General features: G+C 52.9%; 3 protein-coding genes across 3 annotated transcripts; 2 read left to right on the forward strand and 1 right to left on the reverse strand.

The window, feature by feature from the left end:
• Positions 1–1,166: 1,166 nt before the first annotated feature.
• On the reverse strand, positions 1,167–7,461 carry CCOS01_04065 (uncharacterized protein; the record flags this gene model as incomplete). The annotated part of the gene is made up of 4 exons (XM_060452248.1): positions 1,167–3,258; positions 3,307–7,268; positions 7,322–7,396; positions 7,459–7,461. 4 exons carry the CDS (start codon positions 7,459–7,461, stop codon positions 1,167–1,169), a joined length of 6,132 nt encoding a protein of 2,043 aa, XP_060316206.1.
• Positions 7,462–8,737: 1,276 nt separating this feature from the next.
• Positions 8,738–11,114, forward strand: CCOS01_04066 (uncharacterized protein; the record flags this gene model as incomplete). Its single annotated transcript, XM_060452249.1, has 6 exons — positions 8,738–8,760; positions 8,820–8,946; positions 9,006–9,136; positions 9,192–9,472; positions 9,525–10,522; positions 10,572–11,114. 6 exons carry the CDS (start codon positions 8,738–8,740, stop codon positions 11,112–11,114), a joined length of 2,103 nt encoding a protein of 700 aa, XP_060316207.1.
• A 925-nt stretch (positions 11,115–12,039) lies between these two features.
• CCOS01_04067 (uncharacterized protein) lies at positions 12,040–12,522 on the forward strand (the record flags this gene model as incomplete). Its single annotated transcript, XM_060452250.1, has 1 exon — positions 12,040–12,522. One exon carries the CDS (start codon positions 12,040–12,042, stop codon positions 12,520–12,522), a length of 483 nt encoding a protein of 160 aa, XP_060316208.1.
• Positions 12,523–12,814: the final 292 nt, after the last annotated feature.

Below are 12,814 nucleotides of genomic sequence, written 5' to 3' on the forward strand. Positions count from 1 at the left end.
GACGGGCGGAAGTTGCCGGCTGCGGCTGGCTGGCTGGCGTTGCTGTTGCTTTGCTTGCTGGGTGCGGCGGGCTGAACAGGCGGCACTGGGAAGGCGTAATGCTGGCCCTGGCGTCGGAGGTGGGGTGTGGGATTAGCTTACCGTACGTCCCATGGGCTTAGGTGGGATTGAGATGCACCCCCATAGCAACTCTGCCCACCGAGCTGAAGCCAAGCTTGGTGAGAATAATCTCTTACTTGACGGCTGTGTTTTGTCCCAAAAGTTTCTGGATTTCTCGGTTCATCTAACTGCTTCAATTCTTACGATTGAGAAGATCCAAAACAAAGCTGTAGACCTTGGGTTCGCGACAATGACGGAGAAACTGCCGTCTGAAGCTAAGGCAAGCATCTATGTACTGTTGGGCACTCTGTCACATCGAATAGGCAAGCTTGGTCATATTTTGTCCTTGTGAAGCGGACACTTACTCAGGCGAGAATAAGGAGTAAAAAGCTGGAGGAACTCAAGAGAGAAGATGCAATCTTATGGCTTATAGGTAGCATCTTGAGAGCTGGCACCTTGCAGCTTTTTGCCAAAGAGCGAGTAATCCAAACCAAAATCCGGCTTAAACGTCAGACTCCTCTAATGTTCAAGCATATCCATAATGATTCCGCCTCTCAACATCCCTCAAGCACGCATCGCAATATCCCACCTCCCAGCGCGTCTCATACCTCAATCTCGACAGACACCGACCGCGAGTCCTGCCCCGCGAACATATGTCTGTCCCGCGCTCCACCGTGTGGCGGCAGTCCTCCTTCTTTACCTTCCAAATGGTGCACATGAATACGAGCTTGCTGCCTTATAGAGATGAACAGGGAAGTAGTGTAGAGACCTAAGTTCTTGATCTTAAAGTGATCTCGCAATCAACGACATGGGATTACTTCAACTGTTCGAATTCATGTTTTGAGCATCTCATATATATGGATACCCCATACGCCGATGACTGTGTGCTTCTCATGAATCGCACTTACTATAGATAACCTCTGACTGTTAAACACACTCGCCTTGACACGACCTAGCCGGCGCAGTATCCGATGTGACTAAGGAGAAAACACTGTGACAAAAAACGCCTGTACACCAAGAAATTACTTCCCGACGTCCGCCAAGGTTTCTGAAGACTGTCGAGTGTTCTACGCATCCTCGTCTTCGTCTTCCTCTCCCTCTTCTTCTTCTTCTTCCTCTTCCTCTTCCTCTTCCTCTTCGCCATCGCCTTCGCCCTCCTCGACTTCCTCATCTTCACCCTCTTCGGCTTCCTCATCTTCATCACCCTCCTCTCCATCTTCGGCCTCTTCTTCCTCATCACCTTCAGCTTCTTCGGTCTCCTCGCCATCTTCGCCCTCTTCGCCCTCTTCACCCTCTTCACCCTCTTCACCCTCTTCACCCTCTTCACCCTCTTCACCCTCTTCGCCTTCTTCGCCTTCTCCGCCCTCTTCACCTTCTTCGGCCTCATCGCCTTCCTCACCCTCTTCACCTTCTTCAGCTTCGTCGCCCTCCTCAACCTCCTCGCCTTCCTCACCTTCCTCAACCTCCTCGCCGTCGCCCTCTTCTTCTTCTCCTTCCTCCTCCTCCCCCTCCTCTTCCTCTTCACCGTCTTCGCCCTCTTCGTCATCGCCATCACTAGAGTTATTCGCCTCTTCGGCGCGACCTGAATCCACGCTCTTCCTGAGATTAGGGAACATGAGTGAAGGAGGGGGCTGCTCATCCCAGTCATCCGGAACATCGCTAAGTTCACTCTCATCATCTGCAGAATCGTGAATGCTGCCCCGCGGACTGGACGCTGCCGTGGCCTGTGCAAGCGTTTCGTCCCCTTCATCAACATCCATGGCAGTGTCGTCCTTCATCTCCGTGTCCTCGATCTCTTCGACAGTGTCTCCTTCGTTGAGCTCCTCGGTATCACTGGCCTCCCCGGCGTCTCCAACGGGAGTGCGCGTTCCGTTCCTGCCACTCGAAACCGAACCCACACGAGATTTGGAAGGAGCAACTGATGGCTTTGGCGCTTCACCGTACCGGGCAAACGCCTGTTCCGCCTTGCGAATGATATCAGGCCGACGAACGCCCGCCCTGCGCCTGGGTGCTGCCTCAAGTGCCGATGCCGTCTTATCACCTTCACCATTGGCTCCCGAGTCTTGCGCCGATGATGGGTTCAGCAGGTTGCCCAAGGAAGTGGATGGCTTGAGCTCGATCCCGCCATCGGCCTCTTCTCTGGCACGAGCCCTAGCACGTGCTTCGAGAACTTCGTGAGGCTCAGGGCCGGGCAGCGAAGGGCCAATCTCCTGGTAGATGATGGCGTAACAGTCGTTGATTAGGTCGTCAATTGCCCCAGCCTTCATGAGGCCGCCGTTGAGCTTCTTCAACTCAATCGTCTCCTTCAAGCAGTTGAAGGCGGGAATGTCCGTTGCCGGACCTCCGGCCCACTCCGTGATACGATCCGCCATGATCTCCAGCTCTTCCATCGATGTCGACTTGAAAGCGTCTTCCAATGTAGGAGAAATTTGGAAGCCCTGACGTAGAAGTCTAAGGTAAGCCATGGAGCACATCTGCCACAAGTCGCCAAAGTGGTAGAAGTCGGCGCCCTTCTTCCGAAGTCGCCTGAGAACCATTTCCAAATTCACTCTGTCGTTCATGACCACCAAAATCTTGACCATGAAGCGGATATACTGGGACGTATAGACGTGGTGGCGCCCAGAACGCTCCGCGTCGCACTTCCAGACATTCATAACCATTGTCTTGGTAAACATGGATTCTCGAAGGACATTGAAGGCTGCCTTGGCTTGCACAAGCTCGGGTGATTCGCCATCCTCATCGAAAAGCAGGCGGGCATGACGCATAATGATACGGTGCTGCCAGTTAGACTTGTCCTTATCCCGTAAGTGATGCAAATTCCGGATCACATATTCCTCCCAATCTTCGTTGTCGTCAAGAGTGATATCGTCGCCGAGTTCCATACCAAATGGTTGCCTCGACAGAATGTCTGCGCCCTCTTGTGGCTTCAACTCGCCTCGAACAACCAATTTGTACACTATCGAGACGATCTTGTAGTGCGGCTCCAGGATAGGATCGCTATGCCGCGATTTGGGCACCGCCGCAACAACTTCGACAGCGTGTTCGAGGGCCGAAATCAAGTACTCAAGTGATGGGCGGGTCTCCCGGTCCTTTTTGCTAAGCTGGTCAATGGGCTTCTGGTACATTTTCCACAAACATTTGGTAAGCATGTACGGATTCCTGTTCAGAGTCAGTCAAGGTTCGGCGTAATTGTAAAGGACAACGAACCTCCAGTCCATTGGTTTACGCCTCATGGCCCGTTTGAACAAGCCAGCTGCGTATTTCCAGACTTTGTAGTCTTGCATCTGGTCGTGAAGGACCCTTTGGAAGGTTCCATTTCCCTCGCTTTCGATGAAGAATCTCTCTTGGTCCGCATGTTGGAAGGGCTCCATAGCAAGAGGCTCGCGGCTGGATGCGTACAGGCGCATAGCAAAGTTATGATAGAGCTCGTAGAGCGGATCCTCGTCCTCGTCATCGATCTCTGCCTCCCAAGAGTTAGACAACGCTAGAGTATAGCAATGAATTGAATTCCGCTGGAATTTGAGCAATTCGCCGCGTTCCTTGTTCATCTTGTCGGCCGACCACAACACAGCCTCATCGAGCTCGTAGTCGAAGCACTCGGCTAGGCGGAACCAGGCATCCCACTTATCTGGAGTGAACTGAAGTTGGAGCCGCAAGAAAGTGGCCGCGAGTCGCAAGTCGTCAGTTGCACCTGGTGTTTGCCGCTTGCTCAAATCTACTTGCTTGAACCTCGTCAGGGCAATCATGCCTAGGAGGAAGAACCAGCCGTGCCTGGCTAGGGCGCTTTCGGGAGTGTTTACAGCTACGACGTCCAACTGAACACCGCCGGTGAGGGCTTGGTAAAGCCGAAGGGGGTGGATCGGCCGCTTCAGATACTCGGTAAAGTTCCTCAGGTTGTGAATCATCTGAGGCGTCGACTTTGTCTGTCCAATGGCTCCTTGCATGTGCTCGATGGTCGTTTTGAGGTCTGACTTGAGGAGGTCCTTTCGGGGCATCCTCCTTGCCAGGACCGTAATCTTGTCCACAAGCTGCATGGCGTTGCGCTTCTCGAGTTTCTCCGGGGGGCAGCCATGGTCCTGAACCTCTCCAGCACCGACACCAAGTTTGAGACCGTGGAGGTCGTAAAGCACTTGCCCAAGATAGTCTTCCCAGTTTTCAATCTTCTTGAACTTGAGCAACTCAACCCGCATCATCTTCAAGAAAATCTTGTTTGAGGCTTTACAGCATTTCCTGAGCCCAATTACCTGATGGATTGCAGACAAAAAGTCTGCCAACTCCATCTCAGGATTCGGGAATATCTTTCCGTTTTGGTTTACGCCGACCTTGACGACCGTGTACTGGAGGCACCATACACGCACTTGAATCTCACGCAGCTTGTTGAGGAAAGGCTGGAATGAGGGACTACTCGGCGGGACACGTGTCATACCGATGCGAATTTCGTCCTCATGCATTGCCGATACGTGAAGCATGCAGCTCAATTTGATGAGAGCAGCCGATGTCGATTTGAGATGGTCTTCATCGACAATGTCGTAAGCGGAGCTATCATTCAAAGCCAACGAAAGTGCCGTGATCAGTAGATCATCCAGCGATTTGAGCATCTTCAACACTAACGGCGGTCTAGTTTCTGGAGCGTTCTTGAGATAACTGTCGCTTTCCAAGTCCGCCGTGAGCATCTCGATGGCTTTGAGCTGGCATGAGAACTGTTTCGTCGAATATTTGATGCTGGCATACGCGTCGCTAAGTCGTGTCCAGAGGAAAAGACGCAGTTCCGTGCTAGTTCCCAACAAAAACCTCCAAAGATCCTGGAGGCTTTGGCTTGCACACTCCATGATGGGCACTTTCTTCGTCTTGGAGCGGCCAGATGCCTCTTCTCCGTCTTCTGCCGAATCCTCGGATGGCAGGGTGACGTAAACAGACCCTGGATTGAGGACGGGCTCAAGGTTATCAATGACGGCAACTGGGTCGCTAACATTGTCCTGGAAGAGTCCGAGGAAGAAGTCCATAGTGGTCAGCTTAGAGATCTCTCTATCGGCCGCCGCCTCCGAAATTTCAGGTATCACCGGATTATTCGGAAGGAGTAGTTGATCAATCCCACTTTCTGCGAGGAAATCTCGTAAACTGGTCCAGCACTGCAGAATGTACTCTCTCGACGCGTTCTCCGTAAGAGTCGTGGAAAAGATGGCAGCCCAGAGGAAGCGGCCAGTCAAGTCTTCGTTGCCTTCTTCTGCGGCGTCCCTCAGCAAAGCTGAAGCCATGTCTAGCCACCGACCCAAGCGACCCCTGGCTTCAACGCGGATGCTGTAGTCAACGACACTGTTGGGGTTGGTGATTCTCTCATACACGTCAAGGTGAATCTCGAAGAGCATCTCGACAATGTGTTTAACAAACCCAAATTCCTTGTTCGCATCGTCTGATTGTCTCGCGCGGTCCAAGTCGTAGTTGATGGCTTGAAGGATATCCTGATCGAACCTACTGATGACTTGGACGACGGCTGTCTTCAAGACATCTGACCACTTCGTTTGGAGATAGCTGGGACATATCGTCTTGATCCATTCGTACGCAACATCCTGGGCAGTCATCCAGGAGGAATTTACGCGCTTTACAAAAGCAGTGATGCCCTGCGTCTCCTTGAAGGGTGGTATGATTGACATCTTCTGAGAACCCCCTTTGGCATGCTCAAGGAAAGAAGACAAGCTTAGTGATGCCTGTGCCTGTTTGTTGAGCAAGATTTTCGCATTCTCCTCGCTGAAAGAGACGATCGCATTGCGGAGATCCAAGGTCGCTTGGTTTTTTATGGAAGCGCCGCGTTCCTCTGCAGCAAGGGAGTCCAACACTTCGCTGATGCGGTCTAGAGTGTCCTGATTCGTGACTCCGATGTTTTCCAGCATGTTCTTAGTAGCCTGGAACAAATTTTGGTCGGTGGCTTGATAAGGGGCCAGCTGGGATGCAAGCACGGCACTTGGGTCCGGAACTTCTTCTGCGGCTGCTGTCTCTCGCCTCCTAATACGCTTACTCCTTTTTTCGACGAGGCTCTCCTCCTCTTGGCCCTCGGGATTGCCAGCTGCTGAATGGGATCGCTTTCGAGAGGGCTGGGAGGCGCTTCGACCCTTGCGAGTGCTCTCAGCAGGTTTGGGAGTTTCCTTCGCAGCGGGCTCCACGCTCTCTGTCTTTCCCGTAGTTTCCTGCTTGTCCTCCTGTGCCGAGTTCTCGCCCTTTTCTTTGCCATCCGAGCCGTTTGCTTGTACTTCCTGCTCTGGTTGGCTTTCCATAACCACGTCATCATCGTCATCCGTTTCAGGAAGCTCAATGACAATGCCGCGGCTTGTCTGCCCCATTTCGAGTATAAACTGCACGAGTGCCATACCCAAGTCGGCCCATGATGCAGTTGGGACCTCTACAGTAAGACGGGCGAGGCCTGCTTCCTCGACATTGGTGCGGGCGGACCCAGTTTCCTTTGTCGGATTCGGCAAATACGGCATGGGATCAATGTGTCGTTTGATGAAGTCGGGCATGTCTCTCTTTACCCAAGGACCCATGATGGGGTGAGACAAGGCGATCTCATCCGACAGGGCTTGCAGCTGGTCCTTGAGTTGTTGACCGGCGAAGCCTTCTGCCAAAGATGGTGGCTCGACCTCGAGAACAGCGGGGTCATCGTCGAGTTCGATAGCAGCTTCGAGGCAGTATCTGTTGATTCTGGAGCTCTTCAACGATGCAGCAACACGGGCTGTACGACGCCACAACTCTGCATCGGACGGATCGCGGTCAAGAGCGGCATTGAAGTCGACCAGAGCGCTATGCATATTTTGGAGGGCATCGTCCTTCTCGAAGTAAGACGACGCATCGTCTCCGGCGGCTCGGGCGGCATGTCGGGTGCGATCAAGGAGAAATTGACCGCGGTTCTTGTATGCAAGGAAGAAGGCTTGAGGAAGACTGCTGCCGGTGGTATCAACATCGGCAGATTGAAGATCGAGAGTGCCGGCGAGAGCGGGATCGGCGAGTAATTGATCTGGCTGCCTTTCTGCCCTTTCGTACTCGGTAGAAGCCTCGGGGTATTTGAAGATTTCGGACTTGAAGAGATCGTCGTAGGCGTCGGAAGCTTCGTCGAAGAATCGAGGGCCTTGAGCATGCAGCTTCAGGGCATTCTGGAAGCGCTTGAGAGCTTCATCAACCTGAGAAGTAGTCAGTATGGGTTGGAATATCGGAGCAATACATCGGCGCGTACATGAAGCTCGCGGGTGGTGTCGACCTCATCATCCGAGTTCTCCTCGGCTTCGACGTTGATCGCTTGGAAAGCCGGCTACAAATTGGGGTTAGCTTTGGTCGCAAGGGCAAATATTTGATGACATTTCATATACGAACCATATTGTCGGCAGGGTCTTGCGACCGGATTGATTATAACGACGATCTACTATATATAATAACGTGCGATGTGAAGGAGGGGATCGGATGTTCAAAAGGATGTGGTTCTAGACGAATGCGCAGCCATAATGACCTTGGGGAAAATCGATGCGCGTGGCTTCGAGGATTGACGCGACCTGAATTCAGGAACGTTAAATTGGTTGCTTGCTGGCGGTACGTATCGCACTACACCAGCTACCTAAGGTAGGTAAGGTAGGTAGTGGAAGGGAGAGCCCACAGGGCACTTGCAGCTTTCGCGTCAGACTCTGGCCAGGGGTTAGCTTCTAGCTTTCAGCTCCAAACTCCCTGATAGGCTGATAAGTATACCTCAGGTAGTTTGCTCTGTATCCGTACAGGACAATTAGGCCAAGGCTCAGGGGGTTGCGCTGTTCGAGTGTCCGTGCAGCGACTCAAGCGAGGTGCGTTACATAAGCATCCAATTCGGTACCAGCTAGCATCTCAGCACCTCAGGAACATGGTAATGCGGCAAGCCGCAAACCACCTCACACCTAGAGCCTAGAGGTGCGTTGGACCCACCCGATCCAGGCCCCGGCCACGTTTGAGTCCCGCCGGCCGTCGAATGGAACTTGGGAAAGCGCCCGTGGTCTAATTAAATCGTGGCTCTCTGGCGGTTGGCCCTGTCAATCACCTCCAGCAAAGCAGCGTGGCAGCTCCATCTGCTCTCCATCACGTCTGTCCCCTGCCAATGACAGGCCTCAAACTCCCTTGTCAGTTGCACAACGTCAATTATTATCGAGGTGTTCCAAGCTGGCAACAGGTTCCCAGTCCTAGACTCCTGGCACACGTACGGAGCACGGAATACGGAGCAGGTAAGTAAGTACCTAGGTATCTGAGAAGGATACAGAGAGTCGTGGAGTCCAAGCTTGCCCACAGTGCCTACCGTCACCACCTACCTACCTTCTTTCCCCAAGTGTCCAGTTCACGCCGCACGCCGCAATCCCACCTCCAAGCCCACCTTGCACAAGCTGTGCACTTCAATCCTCCATCCCTCGTCAATCTCACCGACCACACCTCGAACCGCCTCCAATCACCAACATCCATCCCTCTACTCCCAGCCATTCTCTCGAGCTTGCGGGCCAGGATCGCTCATAGGCGCCTTCTCCTGCGCGCACACATGCATCGAATCGTTCGCTCATAACACCGTATCCAGTCCATCCTCATCGAGAACGTTGCTTCCACACTGCGCGCCGCCAAAGCTTGACACGCAACAACCGCCGCCATGGTTGCGCCGGCTGTGCCCGAGTTAGTCTACCATCCCCATTCCATCCGTTCACTGCTTCTAATTCTAATCTGTTTGCCAGGCTTACCGAGGAGATTCTCTCTGAATCAATTGAAGCCCGAACCGAATCCCTCATCTCCCTTCGGGAGCTTGGCCCTCCCGATCTTGTCCATCTCCTGAAGCAGGCCACGAGAAACCCTGGCAAGCAGGTAAATGATAGTCCACATCCAACAAACCTATAGCTGTGCTAATTAGCATCGTGCTGTAGATCGGAGTTTACCACCACGTCACCGGCGTCGACGCTTCGTCCTCGGCCAGTCTTGCTGCCTACATCAACACCCTAACCTACCGCGAGCATGGCCAGGCTGTGCAAACGAAGATTTCGGAAGGTCTCTACTGGTACGCGAACCTTTTCAACATCAACACAGAGTTCAAGTAGCTAATTCACTGCTAGCTGTTACAATGCCTTCTCTCGACTCGACATGCGGGTTCATGTAACGATCCCTGGAACCGTCGAAAGCTACTGTGTGGACGAGCGAGGCGAGAAGCGCAAGGCGACGGATGACTTGTGGCTGGAGACCTACCTGTGCAGTGTCCTTCGAGCCTACTCTTACGCGGATGATGGTAGCGGAGAGACGATTCGGAAGATTATGGGTGTGCGCAGATACAACCCTGTTACCAACACCGAAACCGAACACCGCTTCCTCGGCGCCGCCGAGCAGCTTTTCTTCCGAGGTACCCATATATTTGAGAACATTTCGGGGTTTCTGTGCTAATGGTATCGTAGGCTGGCAGCTGGGCTCAGACTCTGTCGTTCAAGTGCCGAACAATGTCTCGAACCACCTGACCGCAGGCCTCTTGAAGTACTTTCAGACCACGGGACGCCATGCTTCCGGCATCAACCTCTTCGAGAAACTCAGAGACCAAAACATCGAGGTCTCCTCCCTCTTGGCCAAGGTCCTCTTCATGGGCAACGAGGAAGTCCAAGGTGTCAAGGTGCTGCATCAGGCACTCAAAGAGTCGCCGATGGATTATGTTATGCTCGATACGCAAGCCGAGTTCCTCCTCAGAAAGGCGCAGACAGCCTCAACGCCAGAGTTGAAGGAAGAGAGACTTCGCTTGGCCCTGGGCTGCGCCGACCGCAGTACCATTGCCGCTCCTAGTGAATTCGGCACATGGGCGAGACTGGCGCAAGTCTACGTGGCAATGGAGGACTGGGAGAATGCCCTGACCATCCTCAACTCTTGCCCCATGTTCACATACCAGGACAAGGACGCGCCTCAAATGCCTGAGCCGAAGGATGTTCACCTCCCAACTCTTCCCGAGACCCGCTTGGATGAGATCGACAGCGAACCCGAGTCTAGATACTCTGAGCAGGTCGATGCTAGTCTCCTGAACCTTCGTGCTTCGGTTTATAAGGGAACCTTCAAGCAGGCTTACGGCATCCTGACCGAGATGACTTCAAAGATTGGATGGGATCAGCTTCTCAAGATTAGAAGCACAGTCTTTGTCATGGAGGACGAATACCGCTCCGAGAAGCAGGAAACCTCGCAGCCTCAGCGTAACCCCAGCACCGACGGCCTTCGTGGAACCCCAGACCCGACAACAAATGGCGACCGATCAGACTCGGAAAGTGACGACGAAGAGGGAGATGAGGAGAAGAAGGCGAAGCCAGCGGATACTGATTCTACTGCCGAGACATTGGCACCAAATGGACAGACAGAGGCTGTAGAGAAGCCTACCCATGCCATCGACCCCGGTGAACTGAAGGGCGATGCGGAGAATGTAAGTGTTCAGTCTTCCCCTTGGCTGAAGCCAAGTTAACACTTATCAGGGTGCGCAGACCGACGACCATCTCTCTAAGCTGAACAACAAGCGGCTTTGCGAGCGCTGGCTTGACAGCCTCTTCATGGTGTTGTATGAGGATCTGCGCGTCTACACGATCTGGCGCACACAAATGGCCCAGTATCGCGCGCAATCCATGCAGTATAAGAAGTCGGCTGAGGAGTGGGAAATTCTAGGCTCTCTGGCGGAAAGACTTCAACACCCAGAAGAAGCTGTCGAGGCCTATAGAGCGTGCCTCGCCGCAAGATTCAGCCCTAAGGCCTTGACTGGCATCCTTCGCGTGTTTGAGGAGGGCAAGAACACTCGCGAAACGGTCGCGTCGGTCATTCGTCTCGTCACCTGGCAGTACAGATGGTACTCTGAGTTCTCACCAGAGCTCCTCCATACAGTTCGGACACTCATTGAGGACGAGGGTGCAGTCAAGATCAGAAGCATCATCCAAGCTACCAGCCTCCCTCAGAACGTGCTCGATCTGACCCATCACTATGCTGCACTATGCGCCACTTTCCGCAGCAGCGGCACCGACGGTTAGTTTTGGGCGTTCTTTTGAGCCAGGGGCCGAGCAATAGCATCGGCAATAAGGCGTTGATGAATCGGAGGGATTTTGTGGTTCAAGATTTTCAAGCCTAGGATGTGACTTGCAGGAGGCAGTTGGGCACTCACATGTTCCACCATCACAGCGTGCATCGAAGTCATCTTGAAAGCACGCTGTGCTGGCTTTGATTGAAAAAAAAAGAAACATAGACCACCCTTACTTGGGGTTCAAGGCTATAACGCAGAGTCAAATGATACCTAGTTCTTCACTTGAAAGATGAGTTCAGATTGGGCAATATGAAGTGAGTGTGCTAGATGCGAGCTTACAACAGAATTCTAGGCTGGCCAGCACTGGGCCTCAACAGCTTTCCGGAGCAAAGTGCCCGAAGGAACGGAGCACACCGGGGCCGGCCCGCTCACTCAGATTCATCCTATGTATAGCGCCGATCACGCAGCAAAGCTTTAAAGGGGTACTGATATCACCCCTACGTCAAACCGTGGATTTTCTGTTTTAATCATGGCTGCATCGAGGGTCTCTGGAGTTTGGACGATAATGCGGTGGCGGCATACCATCTGGCCAGTTCGATCAGTGTCGATGAGATATCGATGAGATAAAACTGTCCCCACCAGCACCACATTTTGGCGGATGCAGTGATTTCATCGCACAGCGATGGGTGATATCACGAAGATGACGTCGCCAGGTTTGACATGAGACGGCAAGCCTGAATGAGACTCGACGAAGACTACATAAGTTGATGATTGCAGACCGTGGAATGCCTATTCATCATTGCAATCTCAAGCAAACCAAACCTCCAAACACAACCTTCAAACAACTGGTTCATAAGCACCCGCTATTTCATTTCACTTATACCCAACATTTCAAACCACGACTCAAACCAAATCCTACAATAACAACATACAAAATGGCACCCTCAAAGGATCAGCTCATGGAGACGGCAGCTCAGGCCCAACTCGACATGAACACATACCAATCCAAGACGGGCGCCGCCCGCCCTCAGGGCAACGACGACGCCGGCGTCTCCAACATCCAGACGGAGAACCGCTTCCCGGGCGCCACCGTCACCGTCCAGGGCGACCCGATCAACAACGTCTCGTATAAGCCCGAGCAGCCGCCCAAGAACCCGGCCGACAACGACGACGACGTCGTCCCCGCCAAGAAGATTTCTTCGCTCGGCACGCAGGACCAGAAAGATGATATCTTGCTGCAGGGCGAGGGTGCCGTGCGGAATAATGTGGGCACTAAGGCGCCTGGTGTTGGCGGAGAGAAGTTCCGCGGTTCGGATTACTATGTTCCTGAGAGCGTGCCGGATAGCATCTCGGCGGAGGGGAACATTGCGCCTGAGAGCGTGACGCAGGCTTCTACTGAGGCTGAGAACCCTCGGTAAAGGGTGAGGGTTCGGGAGTCTGATAGGGATTACTTTTACGGATGGAAGGATACCAAGCATTGTATGGTTGTTATGATCATGATGTACAACAGTTATGAATCTGCCGAAAGGCTGTAAATCAAATACACATCTGCAACGCAAACTGGAAAAGCGCAAGTGGGAAGAAAGTTACATGCCTGAGTGGAATTATGACCAGATGTTCTGGACGATTATCTGGTCTCGATTATAGAGTAATGAAGACCAAGCCATCCGAAATGCATTTTGATTGCATTCAAAAAAAACACATTCAGAG

The sequence above is a fragment of the Colletotrichum costaricense genome, assembly GCF_030867565.1.
Source record: "Colletotrichum costaricense strain IMI 309622 chromosome Unknown Scaffold_4.1, whole genome shotgun sequence".
Classification (NCBI taxonomy): Eukaryota; Fungi; Ascomycota; class Sordariomycetes; order Glomerellales; family Glomerellaceae; genus Colletotrichum; species Colletotrichum costaricense.